The following is a 13,719-nucleotide window of genomic DNA, read 5'->3' as shown; positions in this document are numbered from 1 at the left end:
AAAAAACTGAATCGCATTGGAAAAACATGCTTCAGGTCACACACATCCTCCCTCCAGGCAGACAAGATCTATACAATCAGCACAGATTCATGGTGGACACCCAAAATTAGTCACCAATTCTTGATATGACCACATATCTCCCCTTCTGTTCCTGAGATATGATGTTGAGTGATGCCCAGAAAAGCATTTTTACAAAACATTATGACTTCAAAGTAAAGTTACCTTTGACCTTGATATGATATAACATTTTGTCACTTTATTATTATATTAGACTTTTGGGTCATAATTAGCATGTATGTGAATGCAACGGCCTGAAAAGATGATTTGTGAGATTATAGTGACCTCTGTCCACTAAATTCTAATCAGTTAATTCTTGAGTCCAAGTGGATGTTTGTGCCAAATTTGAGGAAAGTCCCTCAGGGTGTTCTTGAGATATCACGTTCAGGAGAATGGGATGGATGTAATGCCACAATGACCTTGACCTTTGACCACCAATATCTTATCAGGTTGTCCTTGACTCAAAGTGGACATTTATGCCCCCCCAAAAAAAATCTCTTTAAGGTGTTCACAAGAATGAGGCATACCAGGATCAGTGGTGTTGACCTCTGACCTATGATCAACAAAATTGAAACAGGTCATTGTCGAGTCCAAGTGGACATTTGTGCCAAATCTGAAGAAATTCTCCCAAGGTGTTCTTGAGATGTAACGTTCACAAGACTGGGATGGACAGACAACCCAAAAACATATAATGCTTCCATCCATGGGAACAGCCGGTGAAGAGGCATAAAAAATGGCTGAAACGCCTCCTCTGTAGACAGGCTGTTAAATGCAATTGTTAAATCAACTCAATAAATTCATAAACTGTTACATTCATACTGTTAAGAAAAAAATGCGCCACTGAAACTCATTCAATTGCAATTTTTGATCCCACAGCCATCAAAGCATAAAAACATGCATTCTATTATTTCTGGGTGTCATTCTGGTCTTTTGCCTTGGAATTTGACATTTTTACTATATATGGAGAAAATACATGCTATTTCCACTAGGTGCATTGTCACAACCAATGTTGCTGCAAATCAATGACATATACAACACTGTGATCATCATAAAAAAATCGAGCATGTAGTATATTGAAAATATTTTTTTTCATCTAAAAACAGGGTGGCATCATGACAAGAACCTGGCATTTAAAAGGTTAACATTCTGAAAATTACTTAATATTTGAAATTTATGATTAGGACTAATGTTGGTTGAAAAATGAACTTAATGAAAATCATATTGATGTATGTGTTGTATAATATTTTCTAAAGCCTGATTTTGAAAAGCACATTTTATGCACAGGGCAATACGAGTGTGTGTGTAATATTACAGCGAGCCCAAAGGGTTAGTTAAGCCACAGGCAGGCGGCACAAAAATAGACCAAATTTCAAGGCGGAAAAGAAGCATAGTATGAGGTAGACAGACATATCAATCCAACTTAATTACCAGAATACAGTGCCAAAAAGTTTTCAACCTGAACCAACAAGAAATCCAACTGACCTGAAACCTGCTGAGTGAGTGACTGCTTCTGTGTGTGATCAATGTGCCATCCCACCAAGATGTCCACTGTGTCCTGTGGAAGAACAGCAAACCCCTAAATTGACCCTGTGTGCCACTTACATGAGCAACAACACGAATCACAGCTCAACACTTACCCGAAAGTTAGTGCTGAAGACATGCGGGTAGCAGCGAGCCACCTGAAGAATACACTTTACGCTCTGACAGAGTAGCTCTGGTGTGTCCACGTTCTCCAGGATGGACTGCAGATTGCTCATCACCAGCTGAAACACACAAAACACTCAGTTCATGAAATCATCATGCTCCATCTTTATGAATCTGGCCACAGAGTATTTTAGGAACAAAGCCCAGCCCGGAGCTGTACGGAAATTAACTGGAGCCTCCATGTGCGATTACCTGCATGACGTGAGAGAAGGCCTTCCTCTCTCCTGCAGCCTCCAAAGCGCGCTGTGTTGCCACCAGGTACAACAGCTTCACCTCGTCCCGACTGCTCGAGGTGAACTTGAGGAAGAGCCACTTGAAGATGCGCTCAGCCTCGTAGCTGAGCACTGTGCAGAGGAGACCCAGACAGGCTGCAGCGTCCTGACGCAACTCCCACAGCAGCTTACTGCTACACACGTCAACAACACGGGGGAGGAGACTACATGTTAGAGACTGCAGGACATGTGGGACGAGCAGAGCAATCATTGTTGATAAAACAGGGGCTGCAGTGAAGGTTAAAATGCTGCGTTCACATGAAATCTGGCAGATGGCAGACCAGCAACACCTCAGGGACGGCACGGAAAAAAAGGAAAAAATCTGACGGAATGGCAGGATGGCAAAATACAATACGCATGGCAATATGTTGCTATGGTGATTTTTCAAAAAAATTGACTAAATGTTTTAAGTAAAATGATTTCATGTCTATTATTTCATGTCACTACTGAAGTAATTTACATGGCCATGAAAGGAAACGTTCTCTTCATATTGTATTGCAAACTTACAATGATCGTTAAATTCCCTCCAAAAGTCATTTATTCATTCATTATTCTGCCATTTGTGCACTTGTCTTGTAACATTAAAGTAGGATTTAATTTTTTGATCATACAATTCTGGGTGCTGCTGCACCAAAATTATTAGCTTTTCGTCCAGATTGGCCATGTTTTCTCCTTCAAAATTCAGTTCAGGAGTATGCCAAAAAAAATTTAAAAAATTAACTTTGGACAACAATGCCGTCTGCTGTTGCTGGTTTTCTCTGCCGGCCTCGCCTAATTTACCGACCTGCTGTCGTTCACTCAAATGACATCCGGTTTGCCATCTGCCAGATTCCATGTGAACACAGCAGAAGTCATGGTGCTTTTGAGACAGAGGTGGTGCATATAGTAAGGACTGCACTAACTGAGCACAGTCTGCAGACCATCTTGTCATGGCTTAGACAGATGCATGTCTGTTTTGACTGAGAATTAACCTCTTTTATTCATTGGATATCTACATCCATGTGCAACCGGACAGCACTTTGCTGAAATCATTTTTTCATGCAAATGTTTCAGACAGACACACTTCCTCAGAACAAGTTTGCAAGTTTTGCATTATCAAAACCTAAAAACATACAACAACCTATTCTGACCTCTTTCTACAGTACGTCTGTAATGCAGCAGCCCTGACCCAATCAACCTAAAGCACGCCCCCTTCTCTTACCTCTCGTTCAAAATGTCATTCAGTGTGCTGAGGATGGTGTCCAGCTGTTTGACCAGGGTCTATGTCACAGAAAATACAGAATAACAAGACAGGAATGTGTTAGTCAACATTTTCATTCTATTTCAACACTTTTCATTTAACCCTTTAATACCTGAGCAAATTTTCTTTAACAAAGATGGGAAGAAGAAAATGAGAAAGGAAAAAAGAAATGACCCAAAATGAGCGAGAATCAGTAAAATGTGAAAATTACACCAGAAAATGAGTAACAAGAAAGTGAGTGAGTGTGAAAGAACACTGTTTGGCCGTCAAGGAACTCCCCTCACGGGAGTGTGAGAAAGGGGTGTGTGTGCAAAGAAATTATCTCTATTTAAAAGAAAAATTCTGATATATTTCATCCTGGCACTTTTCCTATAATGTGGCTATAATATACTACCTTTGCACCCACCCTCACCGATAGATTCACGAGAACTCATGCAAAACAATGTACATCAGGACAAGCTCTGCAGGCCTCCTACAGTTCAAATACACAGTTTCAAATATATTGGAATTTTACGAGAATAACTCCAAACACTTGTCTGTGAGTCTGACCAAAGGTTAACATAGAAAGAAGCTGCCTGGATCAGCCATTATTGCTAACTGCATAGGCATCTACCACCAGCTTTTTCTCTAAAACTGTTATGTTGGACCGCAGTGAGTAAGAGATTTTTTATTACAAGGTCGATGGTTTGACTGATGATCAGTCATATATATCTTAATCCCTTATACAAAAATGTATTTTTTGCATTGTAATCAATCTTTTTTCTTGTTTTTTTAATCAAATGGAGAGGTAACTAGTTGTTGTGTCCAGGCTCTGTCTTTGCTCTCAGATGATTTGGGGGGAGGTAAAACACAGTAAGCGGGCTTTCATTACAAATTTGTGGAAAACTTGAGTCTCTAGTCTCAAGACTGGAGTCGAGTCTGACTCCAGTGTATTCAACACAGTCTGAGGCAGCAGGTCAGTCACAGCTGACACCCGAACACTGAAAAATATCTCAAATGTAGATCCCAGGAGATTTTTAACAGTATTTACTAGGTCTGATTTTTATAATGAATTGGTTTTTGGGGAAATGGGAAGATAATCTTGACACAATGTGACTGACCACTTTGCTCTCGCCATGGCTGATGAATTCCTTCAGCTGTTTGAGGGTGGCCAGCCTGCGGTCGCGATCATCCTCCCTGGAGACTCGGCGCAGGAGGTTGGCCAGCCGAGACTCCTCTGAGTGAGCCATCCCTCTGTCTGCAACAAGAACACGGCCTGTCAGTTACTTATTCTCTGTACCATCACATGCTGCCATGTGCAGCTTCAGTCTGCTCATTAGTGCTGAGCATCACATATGCCTTGACATCATGAACATATATCTTAGAATGCTAGACATTATGGAGGACTGAAATTGACAAAAGCTGATCCATGCACCCTGATGTTGATCAACCAATAGGTGAAAAATTGACAACCCCATTGCACACAGGCCAGCCCCCCTCATTTGCACAACTGGGCATTTGGAAATGTTGGTGGAAAAGGAAAAAGACAGGCAAATATCTTTGAAGAGATAAATGGAGGGGGAGGAAAATAGGGAAAATAATACATAAATAAATGCAAAAATAAATGAAATGAAATGAATAAATAAATACATTTAAAAATGAATAAATAAATATGTAAAATGGAAAATAAGATAGGTAATTAAATAAATAGGGCAATTTCTATGCAAAGTGGAAAATAATAATAAATAAATAAATAAGCAACTAAATATGAAAATGAATTAATTGATAAATAAAATGGAAAACTAAATAAATATTGTCATTTTTGGCATTTTCATCTTTTTATTAATCATTTATTGATTTTTGGTTTTGTCAGTTTCAGTCCTCCATAAGACTTTTGTCAGAGAGCTTACCCTGCGATTTCCTCATGTCCTTTGAAGCTAAAGCACGGTTTCCATGCTGAAAAGGAGTCAAATCCGTTGTCACGTCATTGGGCCTCAACTCTTGCCCCACCGACTTCCAACCAAATGTAGTATCACAGACACCTTGTCCAGCTTCGTATCCATCTAAGGGACAAAAAATTGGATGGATTGGATCACACCAATTTATCACACAGAAAGCTAGGACAGACACAACAATGTCTGACTGCACAAAGCAAACAACGATTTTTTTTTTTTTTTTTTATTCATCTTTGAAACTTTAATTAGAGTTGCAAAAAAAAATACAGTTTGTAACAGGTGGGACTGACTCACTAAAGCATGACAGTAATCATACTAGCATTTATCCAGCACTCCTAACAAGGCTAAAGTCTGAAATGAATACCATCAGATTAACCGAGAAGCTGCAGCACAGGGGTTATCATCATCTCTTATTTTATTAAACAAGGAAACACATTGGAATGAGCCACCATGTTACTTTGGATTTTATGAATGATCACCACACAAGCACACTTCATACACCAGATGAGCTGTATGACTTTGTCAGCCTATCTAATAAATCATGAAAATGAGACTTTACAAGTGGATTCACAGGTAAAAGTGGGGGTAAGAAGGTAAGGTAAAAGTTAGTGAGCTAACTACTATGCTATCAGCTGTGCGATAAAAGCTCATTATGAGCAGAAAAGGCTGTTTTTTTACAGACAAAATGTGTGTGCGGTTTTTGTAGTGGCTTTGAGACCTGCAGCTACACTGTACTTTTACTTTTGATCCTGATATCAGAACAAACCAAGAAATTGAGTAGTAAGAAATTGAGCTTAGAGGCCTCACCCTCTTCCTGGTGTGTATCTGCAGCAGCGTAGGCATCGCTGGGCACGGCGGGCTGGTCAGGGCAGCTGGGGGGCAACACGTCGTACAACGCTGCTGAACTGAGCTCTCTGGACTTCACTTCGTCCTGGCTGGATGACACACTGTCAACTCTGAAGACATGGATAGACACGTAATGAAAAAAAAGACAAATCATAAAACTGAAGCGACTGCACCGTTTCACATTGCATTTAGCTTTTAAGTCAGAATTTTACCAATTAGAATATTTCACTCTACAACCAAAAGGGGTGAGAATCTTTGAGATCTTGCAATTCAGTGTTCACTTTTGATTCTTCGTGATTTAACTCAAAATCATCCATGACTCAAAATCAATTCAATAGTTAGTCCACTGCATAGTTATATGACAAAGGCAGTTAAACTGAGAGGTCTCAACGTCTGACCAAGCAAATAAACGCGTTGGATTATGCTCGTATTGATTTCAAAAACGTAACTGCAACAGTTTGCAGGAAGGCTACAATCTCTTGCCTTCACGACAATAATCAAGTGAAATTGATTTTTAGGTTTCGGTTTATCAGGACAGTGTTTCCCCTACGCTTGTACAGACCTGGTGGGCCACCAGGTCAACAGGAACCCCTGCCTGACCAAAAAACACTGCTTTATCAATTATCCATTCAAGTGTTTCCCCTGGATCCATTCTGTAGTGGCACACTATGTGAGCAGCAGCCGTGCATCACAGTGAGTCCATGAACAAGGCAGGTGTCTCTGATTAGTTCATGTGTGCAATAACAGTGAAGGGGAGTAAAACAAACCACAGTCAGTACATTTCCATGCACAGTTTAGTAGAACTATGGTCATAGTTCAGTTAGATCATTTGACTGGTCTACTGTCCTTGTCCAAGTATAAAAGCACCAGAATGGATTTATTGACGGAAGTATGTCCGACTCCACCACGGCAGGTGGACATATGTCCCCTTTTCAGCTGGTTACAATAAACCTCTATCATTTATACAGTCTGTGATGTAGACTGCATCACAGTCATAACTGTTTATTTATAATAACTAAATAACGGGGTATAAAACTGCCTTGTCACATGCATATAATCAAACAGTGCTAAGCAAACTCTGCCTTCACTGATTAGTTTTAAACCACCTAGAAAAAAACAATCAACATCAGTTTAAGTAGAGCCCTTTAGAATATTTTCATGGCTTTACCTTGCTGTAAGACAGCCCTTAACGACAGGGATTTGAAGCCATTATATCAACCCTTGAGAGGATAAGGGGTTATAGACAGTGAATGAATATAAAATGCTACCTTTCAAGTTTTATGTCCCTTACCCAAGCTAAAATTAAAAACACAAGTCCCTCCTCAGTGCTTACTTTTTTTTTTTTTAAATGGCTGACCTGTTTTGCAGCACAACTTAGCCACTCATACGTGACAAGCAGTTCCTATCTGTAAACACAGAGGGAGGAGGAATTTAAGTCCAGTTTCAGTCAGACTAGCAATTATTATTCTTAATAATTGCTTTTTCTAACATCAGTTAAACATATGGTTTATGCGGCAGTGTATGTGACGCTGACCTCTGCCTGTTTTGTTTTTTTTTTATTCTCATCTTATTTTGCTATGTTCGGGACATGGCTGGGCACAAGGTGCAGGTGAAGCCAGAACATGATAAAAAAGGTAGTAACCAGGTGCCAACTGCAAGCAATATACATCCAAGAGGAAGCTATGGAAATAGCTGTCACAGCGCTGAAAAAAGCAAACAAAGCAAGGCAAAACACCATGCAGACAAAACTGGGCTCGGCTTTCACTTTCATTTTCCCTGGCAATCCTATTCACAAACAGCGGCCCACAATTCCTGTCTTATATCTTTAACCCTTTGTGTCTAATCAAGTGTTGATGGTACTGAACATAAACGCAATACATGTGGCCTTAGCGTAAGGCCTGTGCCCACCAAGTAGCCGGTCAAAAATGTAAAAAGTTGACAGGATGTCTGATGAATACTTGGTTAACAAATTTAATATTCTTCTGCTGTCATCTAACTGCAGGCTATTTCATTCAGTGCGTTTACACGCACAGTTAAGTGGAGCTGCGGTTATATTTATATCTATTAGGCCATTTAATTGGACTAGTCGCTATATTGTCAGAGGTATGTCCGACTCTGCAACGGTAGGTAGAGATATGCCCCCTTTCAGCCAGTTGCTACTGGACCTTCTTCCAGTTGATCTATTATGTCACACACCACACAAGTTAGCAAGCACCAAATGAGTCGCATGTCAAATTGTAAAAAATGAAATGCATGATTCTTGCTCTAGCACTCGTCATGTTGATACCTTCATCTAGTTTTGTTATCGTCCCTTCTTCTTTTTCTGTTATTTTTCTCCGCTTCCTTCTATGAAATTGTGCTGTTCAACTTCCGCGTCAAAGCCCCTTGCAGGGACTATGGAGCATGCACAGAACACTTACGCCAGTTCAGGTCCAGTTGAAGCTTATACATTTAAGATTAAATAAACCCCTAACTGCTTTTTCTATAGCCCCATTCCCACTGCACAAAAAACCCCACAAACACTCAGCTTTTTAATGCGAGATGCAATGATGTGCTGTCACTAATTACTGTCCATTTCCTCCTAAGCAGCGCTAAAACACAGATTCAAATACATCTGCACCAAGTTTGAAAGAGAGACTTGCTGGACAAGTAAGAAATAAGTAATGAGAAGAAACCACTGAAAAGTTTTCAAAGACCTCCATTCCTGCTGCTGTCTGCTGTTTACCTGTTCTCCTGCCTGTCCATGACATCGCAGGGATGCACCAACAAGACAACATACGCAATCACACACAGGCCAGCTGACAGAAAGGCTGGCTCGCTCTCCAGTGGTAAATTCAGCAGCAGGAAAGATATGGGCTCATTTAGAGCAACACAATATGATACCATTCAATGACTAAAAATGGATTTAGTAACTTTTTATTAACTTTTTTTTGCCAAAATAGACAAAAGGAAAATGCCTATTTCTATGTAGCGGTAGTGAAGATAAAACAATGGAAAAGCATGATACACTGACCTACACAAACATTTAGTTTATATAATGTGTGCAAGGCTTGACACTGACTTTTTTTTCCCCAAGGAGCACATGTGCTTCTCGGTCAAAAAAAACTAGGAGCGCATAAATAACTTTAGGAGTGCAATGAAAAAACTTTATGCACATTCAAAATGTTTCCCACATATGTCAACAACTGTACCCTTGTAAAAACTGTAGCACTACATGTACAAGACAGAAACATTCACACTTTACACACAAAATTAAGCAATGAAAATATGAAATAAAATATGAAATAATAAACTGTCCAGCACTGAATAAGAATTAAGAGGTCAACTTTGACCAGTTTTAGGTAAATGTAATACATTGTGCTAATAATCCCTCTCGTAGTTTTACAAAAGAAAAATGTTTTTAATACTTCTTCTAACAGCTGCAAACTGCCTACCAACATTCCCTGTTAAAGAAGGAGTGAAACTTAAAGCAGAGCAATGTGTCTGGGACCCCAGGCTCCTTCAACGCTAGAAGGACAATTTGCCGTTAACCTATCAATGTAGTAAATGGTAAATGTAAGTGGACTGCACTTATATAGCACTTTTCTAGTCTTCTGACCACTCAAAGCGCTTTCATACTATTTGTCACATTCACCCATTCGCACACACTCACACTCTGATGGCTGAGGCTACCGCAGATGGTGCCACCTGCTACTTGGTATCCATTTATATGCAGCAACGGGAGCAATTTGGGGTTCAATATCTTGCCCAAGGACATGTTGACTGGAGGAGTGAGTAGGGCTGCAAAGGCTGGTTGGATTTTAATTTGTGCATGTATGATCACAGGAATATAAATTGGTGCATCAATATATTGGATGTATCATTGCACCCCTAGTGTTCAACTGTGACCCTGGAAACAGTGGTATAAGGGGAAGTTATACGCAGGTACACAGGGTATCCCCCCTCTCTTTCTGGCTGTTTACAGTATACCCACCTTTCGGCCAAAAACGTGGAAAATGTTTGGAATATGATTATATGAGCATAACCACTTCCTCCTCCTGTAGTCTATCAATATTCATAGTAATACATCCACCTCATCAACTACAACTACACTATTGTGTATGTTTAGGGCCTTGTTGAAAATGATTTACAAATGGTACCCAGCCGATGTCCAGGGTTGCATGAACCCAGTAGAACCCAAGGGGCTCACACAAAAATGAGCTATGATGCCTGTCTCAAGCTGCCCCACCCTGCGTCCCCAAATTTGTTTGTAATAATATAGGCAAATTTGGTCATATTCAGATCTGTGTAGGAATATTTGCGCAGTCAGCATACAGTCAGCACTAAAGACAAAAAGGTATTGTTGTCCCAGAGCTTCAGGGTCAAGACAGGGTGTCCAGGTTTGCTACAGATGCAGGACCATGACACTCAATATTGCAATCAGTGGTACATTTTACAAAAAAAAAAATTGCAATTCACTAAAATTTTACAAACTCTTGTCACAAACTGAACCTGGGGCCATTTGGGGCAGTGAAATAGAGACTGGGGCCCTTTTGCAGTTGGTACCCCACTAAAAAAGGAATGCTTTAACGGTTAACGTTACACTTGATGTTGCAAATGTCGTGAGGGACGTGAACACATGTGATGCTAACTCGAGAGTCTCATACTTCAATACCACCTGTGTTGACTGCTTCAGTCATTTATCAGCAGTTAAAAAAAGTTCGAAGAGCAATAATACCAGATATTTTTATGTTTTCTATCCGGAAGTTTTCTGGAAAGTTGATAGCGTTACAATAGGGTGGCGTCTTTCTCGGCTAACGTTAACTGGCTAGCGAAACAGTATCGTGGTAATGCTAACTAGCTAAACTAATACAGCTTATTAAGAATTTATATCACCTTCTGATTAATCCAAAACCACTCACTGGGTTCATCACAGCGGCTCGTGGGGCGTCATTATTGTTTTTGCTAACTGGTATCGCTTGCTGTCAATTAACAGTAGCAGCAACGTTTAACGTTAGCTAATCAATGCAGTCTAAACAAAACGAGCTAACGTTAGCGCCGGGCTCAACGCTCAACAGCGTTTCTGCTTAGTGCGCGCGTGACAAGCTAGGGCAAGATTACGATTTAGACGACATTTCCACAACTGAGAACGTTTTGTGTTAAAGTCAAGAGACACAAAACATTTCCCTCCTATGTGGTCATCATTTGATACATCAACACAGCACAGGCCCACAGAGTCACCGCTTTATTTTAAGCAGCTTCCTCGGGAGCAGAGCACCAACCTGGGCTGCCAGTCATTCCAGTGTGGCTGCAGTTTGTGGGCGCCGCTGAGCCGAGACCCCGAGGCTTTACGGCTCATTACCTTTTAGCGAGCTGCATGACCCGCTGGCCGCGGTAACCGTGTCGCTCCTCGGGGTTACTTTTCACTATTATCTTTTGTCAAGTCTTACAAAATCGGTTAGCAACTCGTCGTTGTGGTTAGCTTCTGGTAGTGTTTCTTCTTCTTCTTCGGTGAAGTTTTACGGCAGTTGGCATTCCTTGACGTCGCATCACTGCCATCTTCTGGAGTTAACTCCCATAGCAGCGACACTCAATTTAAGGCCAAATCTTGCTCCCCTTTAGGGTACCGGGTGACCCCCCAGTCATTTTCAATTCAAAATAGAAGTAAAGTCATTCACACTAGGAAATGTTTGTGTACTTTTAGTATACATAAGGTCCCAGAGTGCGTAACATAGCATCAAAAAAAGACCATGGTTATTGAAAATAAAAGCGCCATCGGAGGACCCCCCACACCCCCAGCAGAGGTCCTAGCTGAGATCATATGTTCTATTCTAAAATCCTAAAAACATTCTACAATCCTAGCAATGTATTAAAATCCTAGAAAGTTCCCTTAATTCTAAAAACATCCTAAATCCCTCTGAATATCCTAAAATCCTAAAAACAGCCCAAAATTCTCAAAATGTCCCAACATCCTAGAAACACCCTAAAGTCCTATAGAATGTCCTAGAATCCTAGAAATGTTCTAGAGTCCAAGAAATGTCCTAAAATCCCAGAAAAGTCCAAAAATCCGAAGCATCCCAAAGTCCCAGAAATGTTCTAAAATCCTAGAAACATCCTAAAGTCGTAGAAATGTCCAAAAATTCTAGAAACAACCAAAATCCTAGAAATATCCTAAAATCCTAGAAAGATCCAAAAGTCCTAGAAGCATCCTTAATGTCCTTGACATGTTCTAAAACTTTAGAAACATCCTAAAATCTAGAGACATCCTTACAACCTGTAGTGTCCTAAAATCCTCGAAACACTCCACAGTCCTAGAAACCTCTTTAAATCCTAGAAACATCTTCAAGAAGAATTGTCCTAACAGCATTAATCATAGAAATGTCCTGAACTCCTAAAAACATTTATTGGGTTGTTGCGATTGGCCCCTGGCCTCCTGTCATTTTGCAAAAGTGGCCCCCAAGCAAAGCAAGTTGAGTATCCCTAACCGACAGTGACCACTTGGTTTGTCGTCCTTTTCCAATCAGTGCTGTCCTCTTTTGGAAACTATCCAACTTCTCTGCCTTGTCCACTTTCACCATAATACTGGAGGTTTTTTTTCTGCACCTGTTAGCCCTAATCTTGTTGTTTCCTCCATCATGTCCTTTCTCTGTGATTTATCGGTTATTTCCTGCAACTGACAAACACGTACGCTTAAACTGGTAGGCGAAAATGTCCACAGACACCAATTTTCTATGTAATGTTTACCATTGAGTTTAATGTGTTTTTAGGAAATCTAGTCATAAACTTCTTCTTGTCTACAACTGCAGTTTCAAAGAAGTTTGGACAATGGGGAAAAACATGAATAAAAACAGAATGCAATGATTAGCAAATCCTTTTTTGACATATATTCAATTAAATACAATAAAATGACAAGATATTTGACATTCAAACTGATAACCTTTTCTCTTTTGTAAAATATACACTTATTCTAACTTTAATGCCTGCAGCACATGCCTTTATTTTAATTTTTATTTTGTAAAATTTTGTAATGCCCAACAATCCAGTCTCCCAACTGTTATATTTTTATAATGTGCCACACATTTTCAACAGGAGACGGGTCTGGACTGAAGGTAGGCCAGTCTGGTACCTGCTCCCCTTTACCACAAAGCCACGCTGTTGGAACGTGTTTAGAATGTGTCTCATTGTCTGGCTGGAATAAGCAGGGATGTCTCTGAAAAAGATGTGGTGTGGATGGCAGCATGTGGTGCTCCAAAACCTGTATGTGCATTTCAGCTTTCATGATGCCTTCACAGATGAGTTACCCATGATACCATGGACACTAACACCCCCTGTAACATCACAGATGCTTTGAAGTTGGTGGCTGGTAATAATCTGGATGGTCCTTTCAAGAATCTAGTTTATTGCCGTGTTTCAACATAAGAGGAATTTGCTTTGGTGTTTTGGTGTATAGACAAGAAACATAAATATAGAACAGAAAATAAATAAATAAATAAATACAAAAAAAAACTGCATTCATGTTATGTTACAACAATCAGTATGATGTCTTCCTCACTGTGAAAATTCACATAAACTGCCTCTCGTGTCAGAAAAAGAACTCATTTTATAAAACAAGTTGCTTACTTGACATCATAAATGCATCAACATGGTGGGCAAAAGTCAACGTTTGGTCTATGGTATAATTTTTTGA

The 13,719-nt window shown here is 40.0% G+C and overlaps 1 protein-coding gene across 1 annotated transcript in view; it reads right to left on the bottom strand.

The window, feature by feature from the left end:
* The window catches only part of smg1 (SMG1 nonsense mediated mRNA decay associated PI3K related kinase), a 64,794-nt gene extending 53,230 nt beyond the window's left edge, over positions 1-11,564 (bottom strand). The window contains exons 1-8 of the mRNA XM_042505560.2: positions 11,315-11,564; positions 6,015-6,163; positions 5,163-5,315; positions 4,374-4,510; positions 3,235-3,293; positions 1,954-2,167; positions 1,695-1,820; positions 1,540-1,612 (exon numbers count right to left, since the gene is read on the bottom strand). Coding sequence (XP_042361494.1) covers positions 1,540-1,612; positions 1,695-1,820; positions 1,954-2,167; positions 3,235-3,293; positions 4,374-4,510; positions 5,163-5,315; positions 6,015-6,163; positions 11,315-11,391 — 988 coding nt within the window. The 5' untranslated portion in view covers positions 11,392-11,564. The remainder of the gene's footprint in view (positions 1-1,539; positions 1,613-1,694; positions 1,821-1,953; positions 2,168-3,234; positions 3,294-4,373; positions 4,511-5,162; positions 5,316-6,014; positions 6,164-11,314) is intronic.
* Between the last annotated feature and the right edge of the window lie 2,155 nt (positions 11,565-13,719).

This window comes from Plectropomus leopardus, chromosome 18, assembly GCF_026936395.1.
Source record: "Plectropomus leopardus strain MGB_pleo_1.0 chromosome 18, ASM2693639v1, whole genome shotgun sequence".
NCBI lineage: Eukaryota > Metazoa > Chordata > Actinopteri > Perciformes > Serranidae > Plectropomus > Plectropomus leopardus.
This window is presented reverse-complemented; position numbering and strand designations above follow the sequence as displayed.